The following is a 17,452-nucleotide window of genomic DNA, read 5'->3' as shown; positions in this document are numbered from 1 at the left end:
ATACCCTTCTCAGAGAATGACTAATTACTGGAGAAAAATCACAACTTTTTTTTAAAATAAAATTTCACCATCTTTGTTCCGAATAAAATTAAATAGCAGGCGGAGGTTTCCAACGTCCTGTAGATGGAATGTGTTGCTTGGTGTCTTCGGCGGCATGCTTCAGTGATATAGCACTATAAAAAGGGCAAGAGTTCCACTACACAAGAAGATATACACAACATGAATATACCGCAGTCTGCCTTCTATCTAAAGCACCTTGTATCCTCATCAGAAACCTGTTTACCTGTCCACAAGCTACAACAACAGTTACCAGTAATTCAATTTTACCAACTTTGGTATGAGTACAGGTGGTAATTACGCTTTCTACTACCAGTGCCTTTTATCTCTAGGTTATAAAGGGCATTTGTTTGCTTGATTTACCAGTCAGTGCTCTTTAAGATTAATTCCGGATTTAGAAATGGATGAAAGTCTGAATACCAGGAGAAAAACCATTGAGCTACAGTTAGTACCTAACAATTGTTGCAATGGGATTTCAGATCAAGAAGTGGAAGATCTATGGTAATATTTTAGGACACTGTGACCTCTAGGGGTCAAGTGGATACCATGTCCTAATCAGGTCAGTGACAACATCATACCATTGATCATGCAGCTACTGTAGTTTGGTTTAGTGACTTGAGTTTCTTCAAGCTCCATGCTCTTCCCCACACCCAAACTGTACCGATACATCCATAGTTCAAATGACAGCCCCTATAGCTAAACCACTTACCAACAAACATCACTAAGTGATGAAATTCACCTTAACACCAAAAGGTCAGCTTCGGTATCAATATTGGTCAATATCACTTTAACTTACTGACCAGTTCTCTATAACAAAGCTTAATGACCGGTCCTCTATAAAGCTAAATGACCATGGACTGCAGCATGCAGGTTTCAAACTCACAACCAACCACTAGAGGATTAGTGTATGGTAGCATATAAGAAAACCTTAACCACTACATCTTAAACAGAAACAGATATTCAATATTATACCTTGATTCATCAAATGAGGCAAAATATTTTGACTGCTTCTGAGCTTTAACCAAATATCACAGAATGCTGTCATCCTTGCAACAATATTCAGTTTCAACAGAACTACATGTACTACAAGAGGAAAAAGAAAATTTTATATGAATCCTTTTGACAAATAAATCTGCTATTAAAATATTCATTTTTACAAACTTTCCCATCAAAGATTGAAGCGTAATCAAAGAGCAATTATTTAAATGTTACTTCGCCCTTGAAAATGTGTAAACATTTCAGAATTAACTCTTTTTTAAGAAATACTTTTATCGTTTTATCATTTTCAAGAAAATTGCTTTTCACAAATCTAACAAAGCCACCATGGAAATCATAATGTATTTGAGTATGACAGAAAACTGTACACAAGCCACCAGTACCCGTGCCTTTGTACAGCTAAAAGTCTCCATAGAATTGTCATTTGATAAGTGCTGCAATATGCCTTTCCCATGCAGATTGAAATATTCTAGAATTTGGTTTGTGAGATAAGGGCTTTTCGTTTCAATAAAAATTAGGCAGCACCCATGGGGATGCTCCAAACACCTCCAGTGCTGAATGTATCTTTGATACGAGATGATTTTAGTAAATTTCTGATACAAAAAGCTCAGGGCATTAACTGAATATTGTGTTATTGAAAACATAATAATTACTGACTCGCTACTGGGAAAGTCATTTTGATAGTTTTTAACACTGATCATCTACTCAACAATTTTCAAAGATGCATATATCTGACAGTCAAGAGTTGTCGTGGTATTTCAAACATGCATTAATGATTATGTTAAATAGAACATCGATACTCAGGACTATAAATATTAACAAGAAGATTAATGAATATGGTACCATGGCAACCATTTCTGTTACTATAACTATGATTTTGCATCATGACTACGGTATCTATGTCACCAGAGCAATCATTTGTGAAACTATGACAAAGGAATACCAATTTAATGACAAAGGAATACCAATTTAATGACAAAGGAATACCAATTTAATGACAAAGGAATACCAATTTAATGACAAAGGAATACCAATTTAATGACAAAGGAATACCAATTTAATGAAAAAGGAATACCAATTTAATGCCATGACTACCATTTATGTTGGTTTGGTTAGTTTTACGTCCTATTAACAGCTAAGCTCATGTATGGACGTGCCAAGTTTGTGGGTGAAGAAAAACCAGAGTAACCAGAGAAAAACCACCAGTCAATACCTGGCTATACAGTCCAACATGAGATTTGAACTCGTGACTCAGATGTGGAGGGCTTTTGGTATATGTCGGGATATCATATAACCACTTAGACACCGCAGCCCCATTTTTTTTAAGTATGTAGATTTATTATTATGACTTAGAACTATGAATATATCGTTAAGACAACCAATTGTATAAGTATGACTAAGAACTGCAAGTATGTTGCCATAATTTTTTTTTGGCTATAACTACAAGAAATACATATTTATCACTATGACAATTATTTGTGTAAGTTCAACAAAGAACTAAAAATCTTGCATCATGATGCACCAATTAGAGTTAATTATAATCAGGTTAATCAAACTCAATCAACATGTTGCCATGTCAACTACATGTGTTTCTCTTTTCATCATAAAGCCCAGCTATACATTATGACAACTATTTTAATCTGACAGCAGTTGTCACCAATAATGTTACCACGACAAGTCAACTACTTAAAATATGTCACATTGACCACTTTCTTCCGTGTAATTAGGGGAATTAAGTTCATAAGAATATGGTCAGTTTTATATTGTGTGATCATTTAAAAGTTGTCTATACATGTATAGGAATGACAACAAGATCCACAAAAGCATTCTCTTTTACTTTTTTTATTTTTTTTTTTTTGTTATAAGACCGATTCATTATCTGCATTAGAATCTTTATATACTGCAGCTATTTATCCAAAAATTGGTATTAGTTAAAATAGCCTAGCTGCATGCCTGCATGGTCTCAAAGGACTTAGCTTGCATCCTCTGAGAGTAATCAAATTAATTAAAGAGGTGTTGATTGGTCCAATATTTACAGTATTTTGGTGTTGATCAATCTGTGATGTCAACTATACTCTTAATTTCTTATACAGAATCAATAATGAACTGAAACAATTACATATTCCTCTAGATCAAATAAATCGGTACTCTATTTTCCCTAACGAGACTTGCAATCCTTTGAAGTGGAGATAATTTCCTCATTGATGTAATACACTGTCTTGTTTATCTTGTCAATTCTGTTTCATACCAAAACTACCAAGTTGTCTAAAAATATTTCAGTTTTGTTTCCTCGCATGCACCTGTTTTTACAAAACTTGTATATTTGAAAGGACAGCACATTACCCTTCTACGGGTATCAATTTGCATTGCAAATAGCTAGGAAACTAACAAAAACATCAATATGAATCCTCAATGTCCCAAAATGGAAAAACGGAAGAAAAGAAAAAAAACAACGTAAAGAGTAATTCTAGTATCCGAGCGTAATCAAAAGATACACAAGCTATACCGTGGGGACACGATACTGCAAACAATCATTTCTAATCTACTACTGCAGCCAGAGAAAACGATCCCCTCGGGCACGAAACATGCACAAGTAGACAACAAGTAAATATCATTGTTACCAAGGGAATACACACAATCTTTCCGAGGTGATCTCACCAAGATGAAGACTTCTCAATATGGAAATTGTGCCGTCTGCAAATGTACTTGACTCCCCTGGGTACTATACCATTTTCAGAACTAAGGGAGCGTTTTCTAGCTGAATTTTCAAATGAAAAACTTGCTAGCCTAATTTATCAACAGAATGGCCCACATAAAGTTGCCTTACGACACATACATTTATGTCGCAAATGAGTAAAAGTTAGCAAATTGATATCGCGTTCACCTCTAGAGAAAACCTAAAGGGTGTTTGTTTCTTCTGCTCAATCACCTAAGCATTCTCATTTTATAGCTACAAAAAGGATGCTCTTCTCGGTAAATTTCTTTAAAATGAAGTTTTATTGTAGCCTATCTTTTCAAAACAATTTCAACCTGTCACAAAAGTTCATTGCACTATTATTAATCTGGCAAAATCCTCCTCAAGAAATATCAATTAGATTAGAGTTTCTTTTAGAATACTTCAATGTGATGTTAAGACGTCTGTTTTAATTGTTGTGCACATTACAATGTAAAAGTTCTTACATGTACAGTTCTGTCTTGTTTCTTTATAATCCGGTTTTTAATTATTTCAATTTAAACCAACAAATTATTGCTTTTGTTTAGAATTATAAACATATCCATGTTACAGCAATACTTAATTAACATGAAAAGTGGATTTTTAATCAGCTTGGCGACTTTATTCTGACATGGTTATTGGACTTAAATTTAAATCTTTCATTATTTAGGTTTACTTGAAAGTTAATCCCCAATGGTTACTTCCCTTTCTGTAGTGTCACCATGATGTTTACTTCCTTTTCTGTGGAGTGACCTTGAAGATTACTTCCTTTTCTGTAGAGTGACCTTGATGGTTACTTACCTTTCGGTGCAGAAACCTTGATGGTTACTTCCCTTTCTGTGGAATGACCTTGATGGTTACTTCCCTTTTGTGGTGTGACCATGACAGTTACTTCCCTTTCTGTGGAGTGACCTTGATGGTTACTTTCCTTTCTGTGGTGTGACTGTGATAGTTACTTCCCTTTCTGTGGAGAGACCTTGTTGGTCTTCCCTTTCTATGGAGTTACCTTGATGGTTACTTCCCTTTCTGTGGTGTGACCTTGATGGTTACTTCCCTTTCTGTGGAGTTACCTTGATGGTTACTTCCCTTTCTGTGGTGTGACCTTGATGGTTACTTCCCTTTCTGTGGAGTTACCTTGATGGTTACTTTCCTTTCTGTGGTGTGACTGTGATAGTTACTTCCTTTTCTGTGGAGAGACCTTGTTGGTTACTTCCCTTTCTGTGGAGTTACCTTGATGGTTACTTCCCTTTCTGTGGTGTGACCTTGATGGTTACTTCCCTTTCTGTGGAGTTACCTTGATAGTTACTCCCCTTTCTGTGGAGTGACCTTGATGGTTACTTCCCTTTCTGTGGTGTTACTTTGTTGGTTACTTCCCTTTCTGTGGAGTTACCTTGATGGTTACTTCCCTTTCTGTGGTGTGACCTTGATGGTTACTTTCCTTTCTGTGGAGTTACCTTGATAGTTACTTCCCTTTCTGTGAAATGACCTTGATGGTTACTTCCCTTTCTGTGGTGTGACCTTGATGGTTACTTCCCTTTCTGTGGAGTGACCTTGATGCTTACTTCCCTTTCTGTGGAGTGACCTTGGTGGTTACTTCCCTTTTTGTGGTGTGACCTTGATGGTTACTTCCCTTTCTGTGGTGTGACCTTGATGGTTACTTCCTTTTCTGTGGTGTGACCTTGATGGTTACTACCCTTTCTGTGGTGTGACCTTGATGGTGACTTCCCTTTCTGTGGTCTGACTTTGAAGATTACCTTCCTTTCTGTGCTATGATAATGAAAGTTACTTCCCTTTCAGTGGTCTCACCTTGAAGATTACTTCAATTTCTGTGGTCAAACCCTAAAGATTATCTCCCTTTCTTACTGTGTCCTGGCCCTAAAGGGCATTTCTATTTTTGGTGGTCTGACTTTGAAGGTTACCTCAATTTTAGTAGTCTAAGTTATTAGTCAGTTTGAAGTATTCATCCCTTTCTGTAGTTCTATATTGATGGTTATCTCCCTTTCTGTGATCTGACCTTGAAGTTTACTTCCATTTCATTAGTATGACCTTGAAGTGTTTATCCCTTTCTCCAAGTTTGACATTGAAAGTTACCTTGTTCTTTTTGTGGTATGAAGTTGAAGATTACTTCCCTTTCTGTGGTCTGACCTTGAAAGCTATTTTCCTTTTGGTGGTCCAGGTTGTCAGTCACCTTTTAAGGATTTCTCCCTTTGTGTGGTCCGACATTGAAAATTACCTCTCTTTTTTGTCTGACCTTGAAGTTTACTTCCTGTTCTCCTGTTCATGTTTGACCTTCAAAATATAACCTCAATTTGCATGGTCTTGCCTTGAAGACTGCTTCCGTTTCTGTGGCTTAACCTTAAATCCTTCTGAAATCTGATTTGGAATGTTACTTCCCTTTTTGTGGTCTAGACCTTGAAGGACTCCTCCCTTTTCATGGTCTGACATGAAAGGTACCCCCTTTTTCTGTGCTTTGACACTAAAGGTTACCTTTCTTTGGCCTGACCTTGAAGGATTCCTTGAAGGACAACAATGAAATGGGAAACAACATGGACAATGTCAAGGTCTCTCACAACACTGTGACAACAGTGTAGAAAACTTACATCAAGAACTTAAAACAACAATGGGAAAACTTAAAGGTATATTATCATATGAGTTGGGAAACAACTTCAAAAATGACTTAAAAGTTAAAATGTCTTTTCTTATGCATAACAATGAATCTAAGGGTTTTGATCATACATACATTAGGTCATACATTCATAAACTTTTAAAATGACTCATTTATTTCAATACATGTTTGGATTCTCTTAGTTAAATTCCTATTAACAGTCAGGGTCATGTAAGGATGTGCCAAGCTTGTTTGTGGAGGAAAGCCAGAGTTCCTGGAGAAAAACTACAGACCAGCGTTGAGTACCTGGCAACTGCCCCACATGGAATTTAAACTTGCATCCCAGAGAAAGAGGGATTGTGGTAATGTCGGGATATCTTAGCCACTCAGCCACCGCAGCCCCTTATTTCAATATCTTAGTTAATTTTCTATTTCTGTATATATGTAGACAACATATAAATAAGCTCTTGAGGGCAACTATTTAAACAAAAAATCATTGTGAAGTGTAAATGTCTGTAAGATAAAAATACCCCTACCTCTATACAATAAACAGCATCATCCAATCGGACAGGACATGATCAGACAGACAGGACATGGGAACAGACATGATGGATAACTTCTACAGTGTATTTGCCAGGCTAATTAGTACTTAGCAAAATTTTATAAAGATATATTCTTCTGAAAAAGTTCAGTAACAAATTAAGAGGGCTGGGGGAATCAAATAGCACAATGAATTTGCAATAGCTGATGTACACATGTATAAATTTTAAAGATATTATCATATCATCATTCAGCGGAGATTTTTTTTTAAAAAAACCCAACATAAAGTTACATACTAGGGGGAGACAATCTAATCTAGTTTTACAATCTTAACAAAGGGGAGATAATCCAGTACTGTCTCATCATCTAAACTAAAGGGAGATTATCTAGCATTAATTAAAATAAAACAAAAACTTTTTGAATTGTGTGGCCAGTGGTGACATTCTCTGGTTATATTAGCCTGCAAATGTTTTTTTTTCTTCTTCCAAATTACATCTTAATAAAATGATAAGGAACAGGTAGATAAATGTAACATATATTTCCATACAAACTATTTAATTAGAAGATCTCACCTGTATGTGCAACTAGCTAATATACATGTACTATAAAGCACATGTATGTTGCCTACCATTCAATGTCATAACCTAACAAGGCTTTTGGATATTCTACGTTTGACTTAAATACTTGTTTTGCGTAAATCATTGAAAAGAAATGGGCAAGCAGACTAATTGTGGAATTTCTCTACTAAATACAAAAACAAACATGCATTTAACTTTATTTGTTGACAAAAGTAATACACAATTTAAAATGTAAGTAAAAGCAACATTAATTTGGTTGAAATATTCAGTCAAGGAATTTTCATTGTTAATAAATAAGTTTGTTTTTAAATTAATTCCATGTCAAACAAAAAAATCAATACAAAAGTGACCGGAAACATTTAATACAGGTGCATATTTAATCAAACAGTATAAATATTTTGTGTAAACATTATCTACTCACGTTTACAAGAGCGAGGTCTGGCCTGCTTTCTCCTAGACATGAGGCTGGTCAATGTAAACTGGACATGAACTTGATCGCTCTGTTACACAAATGTGTCAAACCCCGGGATGTCGCACCTGGCTAAAGCTGTCTTGTTACCTGGTCCGGCCACTCCGGGGGTCGTGCCGTGTCGCTAATCAGCCGGCAAAAACAAATCCATACTAAGGATAGTTTAGAGTGTGAATGACAATGTCAGAGTTCAGAGTTGTTACTCATTAATTTTAACTTAATTAATGTTATCACGTGAAAGTTTTAAGATTGTGATATTTCGTTGTTCACCTGTGTGCGCTCGAGAGACATCGTCTGATATGTTTTACAACTGCGCTTAGCGCCGTATAAGTTGTGACACTTGCCGGATAATCTACTGTACATTTTATATGTGAACCTAGGCCCGGTATCCTCAAGCTGAACTGGCGGGCTGGCGGGCACACAGCGGCGTGTCGAGCAAACCCACTTCCCAGGGTCTCCCTCGACTCTCCGGCACTACACAGCGAACCAGTCGTGATAATATTTCTCTGAAAGCTGAAGGCACAGCATGTGGGATTCAGCTACGTCACGGAAATGAATATTGAATTGCTTTGTAACAAAGCCATCCCCAGGGAACCCCTCCCATGGGACCCAACCTTTGCTGTGTTAGAAATGTTTTGGTCAAAACTTGGGGGTTATGTATGCCTTTGAGACTGTGACAGTCTCCTCTTTCGCGAGACAAAGCAATATTTGCAGGTATTTTTAGCTGCAAAATCAGGGTGTGTTTCTCGATAACACATCTGTATAAATCGACTTCCTGTGGGAGTTGTTCCATGCTGATCGTCGATGAACAGATCCCAGTGGGGTTCCTATTCAATCATTCGCCGGCATGCAGCACCTTTCATTTGTAAACAGTCTGATGGACATGCGCACAGACTCGAAACAAGGGACGCCACTCTAACAACGGGTGCCTACCGTAGTTGCTCTGATAAACTAAACTGAATACAAAAAGCAGATTGGAATGGATCTAGGCTAAACTTTTCGATTAATGAACTAAAAATGTTTGGGCTGTTTTGAAACACGTAAAATTTGCTTGATATGTTTTTATTCCTACTTTAAAATTATGTTTTATTGTATTTTGATATTGTTGAAAATAAGATTAACTTAATAATTAGGCTATGTGCATCATGGGGCTTACACCGTGGTAACATATGGATTTGATTAGCAGAAGACAACCATAATTTCATGATAACACCATGTCAACTTTTTTTAAACGCTAGAGGAAAATTAAAAAACGGCAATGAATTTAATTTATCATTAAGTGGATAATATAGGCCTTCAAATGTGTAAAGATAGCAAAAAATTATGCATGTAAATTATATACAACAATTGAATAAATAACTAGATGATGAAGATATTTACCCAAACTGGACAGGTCGATGTAAAATGGGGGCGATAGATTTTCATCATTAAATTGATACTGGACAGTCGCCATAAAGAGTGAATAATGCACTGTTTGTTATCTGTTTTTATCGACCAATAAAACATTACCTTTGCATAACTTCACGTCTTGCTTGATAATATTATTTAACTATTTTCGGTTGATTTATGCAAAACGAAATATTCGTATTTTTTTCGTACTTCGGTAAAAAAACGAATGAAATAAAATAAATGAGCTCACAGAATTAGCCATGAATAATAAATTAAAGTTAAATAATTCCCCATTTAAATTGGACAACCTATTACAATGACACTTTTGTGAAATATTCGGCCATATTGTCTGCATCATGAAAGTTATGAAAATTAAATATTTTAAGATTGCCATTATTAATGCTTCTTGACACCATCCATGTTTTAACACGTTTGTGGTGAAAATGAGGTAAAACGTTATCCGTAGAACAGAGTACCTAGTTAACATCTACCAACACGAACACACTCCACATCAAAATCATGATGTCAACTACAAACTAGACTATTCAGCAAAAAAAACAAAAAAAAAGCGAATTGAGTACAAGTATTCTTTTCTTTCTATTATTTGAAGTGCCAACACACGTGTTTAACTTTCCCTCTATCTTTTAGAAAGAAGGCTTCATATATGATGTAAAACTTGTGTCCAATCCCATGGTATATAAAATATTGCAACAAAGTGTGTTAATCCCATCTTTTGACGATTACAGAAATTACTGCATCCATCTTACATTAAAGGGACAATTCATTCTAAGAGAACATTAAAATTTGTACATATATCGGAAAAAACCCAGTTCTAATGGAATTTAGATCAGTCGGTTTTACTGTGATGTACCTCAAAAACCCATGGTGGTGACATGTGTGTGAAATTTTCAAACTCGCTCGCTGTCCGCCATTACACATTGTGGTCAAACTTCTTGTATGCCGAACCCTGTCCCTTGCTCGTAGAGTAATGCAACTTTTGTCTATAACTGCTCAAATCGCTATGACAATAGTTTGTTTACCTTATTAGGTGAATTATCTTGCCTCAAAATCATTTTACCACCTTCGCAGTGGTTATGTAGTTCATTTGTTTAACGTGCGTGACTTTGGCTCGGGTATAGGTACAGCGTCCATATTCTACCTGCTTAATCGTATTGATCAACGATTTGATATTTCAACGATATTAATTAAAATACGTAACAATGACGTGGAATTTGTCAATGTTTAACGTTATTTGTTTCTTAAGAAAATATAGAACAATTCATTTATGCCATATCTCACTTCGTGGTTATGTAAAAGAATTAGCCTGAGTGAATTGTCCCTTAATTGTTATAAAAAGTAAAAGAAATTCAAAATATTATACTTAGCTATACTTTGTCACTGTGTGTGAGCTTGCTAATTAAAATTCTTTCTCATTAACATAAAATGTCGTTTACCTTTTACGTTGTATTACACTCACTACCAATATAAAGACAACGCTTAGATTAGTGAACTGTTAAACTAGAGATTTTAGCGGTAGCTTATTTCAGCGATTTGCCCACCGAAGTTATTCCACCGATATCGCCCCAAACAGCTTTTTAGACAGCAATCCGTTTTTGCGTACGTACATGTATATGTCTTTAATTCATAATTGTGATATTTTGAAAGTGCTATTTATGACACTCTGCCGCGGCCATGCATATCAATTAGTCGTTTCCCCACGTTTAGAACAAAATGTCCATGCTCCTCTAATCCATATGCTTTGACTTATATGTGTGTAACTGAAATACTAACCCTTATCAATAAAACCATTTTCTATCTCTTGAGGAGTGCGGATGATATATTTATTGTACAATACAGCGACGTAATTCCTATTTTACGTTACCCTTGATAAACAGACGAGCTAACAGCCAGAGCAAAGTTTCATTTCGCAACGAGAACAGCGCGTTCATCATGTATTACGTCACAAACTTGATAATTACGACGAGCTTTTTAAAAAGATGAATACTGTTGTCATTTTCAGGGAAGTCAATCGGGAAAGCGTCGTTCATAGTACTCCCATTCTCAATATAAATTTTGATAAGGCTGATATGGAAGGGATATACTGGAAGAGTGAAAATTCAATCAGGTATTTTTATGGAAGCTTATCAGGTACTTGTTAAAAAGAAATGGTCTAATGTACAATCAAGATTCCTATCCTAAAGAATTTGCTTTTATATATCAATTAACCAAAAAGGCTTTCATTTTATCATAGTCAATGATAAAATTGTATCATTTGATATAATTTTGTTGCTAAGTGGATTTCGCTGAATACTACGGAGAAGTACTACGGTCGAATCCATGATTCCATGCAATAGAACATATCCTCCTTTCCTTTGTGATATGGGGTCGGCTATGTGACCCTCTATCAATCGACTTTCGTGGCGAGTATCGCTGATGAAACCCTCCTTATTATTGTACCCAACCCTTCACGAACCATAGTATGAGTATACAGTATGTTTGTCATTGTCTCTGTTGTCTAATCGAGGTCGGCTTTTCATCATGCTTTGTTTCGGGGTTAAACATAATAATAATACAGTATTGAACTACATTCTGTAGTACTGCGAAACACGGGTAAACTCTTCCAAACTAAGCAGGAGATATATATATATATCAAGATTCATTTATTGTTTAACTTTAATTCTTACCCAAAATCAGATTTAAAATGTCACCAACCAAAGCAACAGACGCTTATCCTTAGAAATCCACGTGCAAATGAACATTCGTGTCACATTTTGCCATAACTGTACGATTTTGTTTTGGAATTATGGTTTTTGTTTTAGTTGTCCGCTAATTCAGCATCTTTTTTTTAAATAATTTTTATTTTTTTTTGCCAAACAATATATCAATTTTACAATAATCAAATAATCATGAAATATGAATATAGTTATCTTCCATGCACATCTTTCACTCTGCCATTCTTTCATTTATCAGTATGATTAAATTGTTTGGGTTTTTTGATAAAGAGGGAGGAGGGAGAGAAAAGATAAAATAAAGAACAAAGAATTGGGAAGGAAAGAAGGGATAATAGGATGAACTAGAAAGGAGAGTTTGTGAAGAATAAGAATTAAATGTAGATATATTCTTATATGAAAAATAATGAATAAACAAATGAAAGCATGAGTAAAAAAAAAAGTAAAGATAGAAAAAACAAAAACAAAAAAAACGGAGACAAGATGTTAGAAAGACAATTTTTTTTATTGTGACAATTCAGCATCTTATTGGTATCACATCACCCGTGTGTTATCCAGTTGATTAGCAAAAGTTGCATATTGGATGCCATATCATAATCGACAACGACGTTAATTGGTCTAATGTCCGCTAGATATTGACTAAAGAAGTTTCTTAAATGACTATGTATTGTTTTGGGCCTTTTTCCTTCTCAAATCCACCGTTTTTAATGAAGTGTAAAGAAAGTAAGTTGTTGTATTTGAAATATTTAGTACATTTTAGTACAAATTTTAACAGTATTTTCCTAGTTTTGCAGCCTCAGCGGCTATGGTAACCGACCAAAAACTTCGGTCTTAATTAACCTATTCTTTGTAATTAATTTTGTTCAAAAGCAATTGCGCGCAATATTGAACAAACTTTAGAAAAATACAAAGTTTGTTCAAGGAGGTGTAGCGAAAATTACCAATATGAAAAGATGATCACATTTGCTTAATCATGCTGGTTTAGGACGGTTTTCATTAAACAACTAAAATGTATAGCTGCAATGATACAAAACTATAATGCAAATTGAATCAATGATGCATTCGATGTTTGAAATTCACGAGCAAAAGTTTAATCTTAATTGGAGACAAAAAAGGCACAAACCATATATAGTTCATTTCAGATTCTATAAAATACGGACTTTGCTTACTATCTTACATTAAATATGTGTCATTTATTCATTCTATGTCGCTATTCCATTAAAGTTACCAAACAATGTCTTATAGAATAAAGATATGTGGAACGTTTAAAATTTAAAAACTACTTAAATATTTTACACTGGCTTCCTCCCAATAAGCGTTCCCTCTCTGAAATACATGTAGGTGGTACGTATACCTTATCCCTCACTTAAAGTTTTACCCTCACGCCCCAAAACCCCTCATAATCTGCTATCCATCATGTTGGGTCGACATGAGAGTTGTCAGGAGAATGTCTAAATCGTACAGAAGAAACTTCAACTAAAACCACAAACTTTTCATGATTAGAAAGAGCATTTGTTCTCGATTTATCGAAAAAAAGTGAAAACATTCCTAACTATCATCTTTGCTTCAACTGATGCTTTAATTTCGGGCATCTGATGGCTTTAAAACACACTGTAGACATATGATTACTGTATCGAAATAGTTAAAATCTATTTCCGCTATTCCATGAACCAACGTTTGCTCGTGGGGTGACAACCATCTATCTTGCCAACCTATGGTTATTATCTATGTTCGGAGTTTTGGTTTCAAAACCACATTCACTGTTGCGATACAAAACTAAAATGAAATCAATGTTTGATCACCCTATCTATAAATCTGTTAAACGTCATTTTCCGCTATTCAATAAAAAGTAAGATTGTCCTCGGAGGCGACATCACTGGGTTCCCTTATCTTGTTCTTTTTATTTCGATTTCTCTGAATTTTGATATCGAATTTATTCAACCATACACGTATAATTTTTTCATATAAAAGAAAACCCCAAAACAAGAATAAATAATTTATGTAGCTCGCCTCATTGGGTACTATTTTCATCATCTGAATACTAGATGTATTATGAGCGATTAGTCGGGGACAGAAGATTGCTGTATGTCACATACCAGGTACGGTAATGATACGTTCGATTATGGATTAAATATCTGTTGTACAATCTGCCTAAATATATACCGTGGAACTAACTGAAGCAAATGCTGAAGCTATATAGTAGAAATATCGGTAGAGTCACTGCAGAAATTACATTATAGAAGGTGTTAGGTGCATCAATTCCATTACTTCATATACAATTACATATACTTTTCATGTATCTGAGTTTTTTGATAATAATTTTACGACCATGCATTATGTAACTGTGAAATTGCAATTTTTGTTTAATGCGATTTTTATGATTTCTGTGTCAAATCAATCAATGATTGTTGAAGATGTATAATCCACCACGAGTTATATCCCCTACAGGCAGTACATCTATATAGTGTCTGTAGCGAGACATTTGGAAACGTGTAAGGATCAAGATCAAACTAGTTTGCAGATTTAAATATATGTATATATGTTATAAATATTCATACCCACGAAACAAGAAGAGCTTTTAACATGTTATCTACCGCCAACAGTTACCAACATTTTGAGAATTACAATGCTTACAAGCAAAAGTTTTAATTTTACAAGTATAAATGAGAGCTTGAAATCGGCAGTTAGACCATGAAGCCGAGTTGTGGTATACAATTTATTAGTAATTGTAAAGTGATTTCTGCAGGTTTATTTCTATCTACACATACCTAAGGAATAGATTTTTACAGAGCATAGATTCAGTGTTGTAACTAATATTCATAAGGCATCATACATGTTTGTCTGTCAATTACATTAGTTTTCAAAGCTTAATTCATCAAACAATGGTTTTCAATAGATTACTGAAGAAAAAATAATATCTGAAAGTGTTCGCCAATTTATAGCATATATAACTTAAAACGTGATTCTAGCTTGAATTGATTATTTTCCATTGTGTGGCATTCAAGAAGCGATTCTGCAGCGGAGCTACCTGTTTTTTTTATTCTACCTTTACCCAAATAGATTAAACCTTGCTTTGAAAATAAACTTAAAGTGAATAGTCGGGCAAAGAAAACCAGTCTAAATGCGTTCATTGGCGTTCCAAAAGTTCTCACATAGTAATACGACGGCCAAGTTCTGTTTACGTTTCCAGTTCTGACCATTGAAATAAAGAAAAGTTGAAAGCATTGAAAGCGAGGCTGCGTTGAAATGTAACCACGGACATAGTCAGCCGGGAGGACGTTTTAGGATTCCTATACTTTAAATTTATTTCTATGTACGCAGACAGATTTTGACGAGAAAGTTTATTTTTCTATTCCATAAGGAATTATACTGGGTACATTCACACCATTTTTACCGACTTTAGCCATCCTTGCCCGACTGTTCACTTTAGTTGAACAAGAGCACAAAAGAAGAAAAACTATTAAAGTCATATTCAAAATATCTCTCACTGGAGCGAGTAACTTGATTAAAAGAAACTCATGAAGTGTTTGAAATCCCAGTTAAATAACACACTGTCGTTGTCAAAAGGCAGGTCTTCGTAGATTTAGTATTTAAAAACCTATCAAGATTTGATGCTGTCATAGATTAGCTGAAGCCAACAACATTATAGATACCTAATAGGTATCATCCTTTTGTCCACCTGTAACTCCCTGTTGGTTCTTTAGAATATGATGTTAGTGATAAGCATCTAATTACCCCCTAAATACTGCCGTGACTGCTACCTGAAGGGAAAAGCGGCTATCGCTACAGTGATGATGGTACAAATTAAGCTTTTACACAACAATAATATTCACTATCGCCAATGCTTCATCTTTCCCTTGACAAATTAAAATACATTTTAAATTAAGTGGATATCTAGGACTAATAATCGTACGATGGCCCACATCAGCTGACATATTACACTCACAAGTCGTATGTGTAAAATGTACATATACATGGCCCATATCAGCTGACATATTACACTCACAAGTTGTATGTGTAAAATGTACATATACATGGCCCATATCAGCTGACATATTACACTCACAAGTTGTATGTGTAAAATGTACATATACAATTTACTTTACTGGCAGTCTACACTCCAAACTTACATGTGTAGAATCTATTGACAGTTTACACTCGTAAGTTACATGTGTAGAATGTACATGTACAAAATGCCAGTTTACTCTTGACACTTTACACTCGTAAGTTAATTACATGTGTAGAATGTACATGTACAAAATGCCAGTTTACTTAAGCATGTACATGTACAATTTGCCATTTTACTCTGGATTTCTACACAGTGATAAACTTCAACCGAAAAAAGATATCAACATTCCGGACATATCGTATAGATGACATAAACCAGAAACGTGATACGCTAATTTATTATAAGATTTTTAGCACGCCAAATTATACAAAGACAATAGACACGCAAAATTGAAACAAGACAATTCAAGATATTTATTGTTTGAAATATTATATTTAGCAAAATGTAACTACCATAAATTTATAGTAGAATGTACAATGATGTATATGTTTAAGAAAGGCGTCTACAGGAAATAACGGTATATAACAAGATCGAGGTCTTGGGCCTATAACGGTCAACTGCGTTCTGATACAGAATGAAAGAAATATACATAAAACTATATGTATTGGCCCATTGCACCATCAGGCTCTTGAAGTCGGTCAAAGTTTTTTTTTAATTTGACCTTTTAATCTATAAAGAGTATTTGATTTCATCACATTTGTGAATGCGGAAGGTGTCTGAAATTTAAGTCATTACACCTTTTGGCCCTATCCCTCTGACCCCTCGAGTTCAGCCAGCCAGGACCAATATATATGATGGTAAAATGATATCTTATACTAATAAATATATCTTAGTTTTACTCATTTCCTATCCAAATTGAGCAAACAATGTTCATACATGTGTTTTTCCTATATAAACTATACAGTATTGACCCATCCCCAGAGGTCTTCTATGTTAATTATTGTATAGGTCAAACATTAAAATCAAACCAAGAGACTCAGAGGATTCAAATATAAGTCTCAGATAATGGAGTTTTAAGTGTGGAAGAGTATTTAAAACTTAGAAGTAATGTATCTGTAATTTATCAAATTACCACTAGAAAGACCATGTAACACGTTTCTGGTTTGTGTCACCTATACTTTGTCCGGAATGTTGATATCTTTTTTCGGTTGAAGTTTATCAATGTATAGAAATCCAGAGTGAAATGACAAATTGTGCATGTACATGCTAAGTAAACTGGCATTTTGTACATTCTACGCATGTAACTTACGAGTGTAAAGTGTCAAGAGTAAACTGTCATTTTGTACATGTACATTCTACACATGTAA

General features: G+C 34.9%; 1 protein-coding gene across 1 annotated transcript in view; it reads right to left on the bottom strand.

The window, feature by feature from the left end:
* Positions 1-8,830, bottom strand: part of LOC138315270 (zinc finger protein 423-like) — a 51,452-nt gene extending 42,622 nt beyond the window's left edge. Inside the window, exon 1 of the mRNA XM_069256159.1 lies at positions 7,911-8,830. Within this exon, the coding sequence (XP_069112260.1) occupies positions 7,911-7,950 (40 nt within the window). The 5' untranslated portion in view covers positions 7,951-8,830. The remainder of the gene's footprint in view (positions 1-7,910) is intronic.
* Positions 8,831-17,452: the final 8,622 nt, after the last annotated feature.

The sequence above is a fragment of the Argopecten irradians genome, chromosome 2 (assembly GCF_041381155.1).
Source record: "Argopecten irradians isolate NY chromosome 2, Ai_NY, whole genome shotgun sequence".
Lineage (NCBI taxonomy): Eukaryota > Metazoa > Mollusca > Bivalvia > Pectinida > Pectinidae > Argopecten > Argopecten irradians.
The sequence above is the reverse complement of the archived record's forward strand: the minus strand, read 5'-3'. Positions and strand labels throughout refer to the sequence as shown.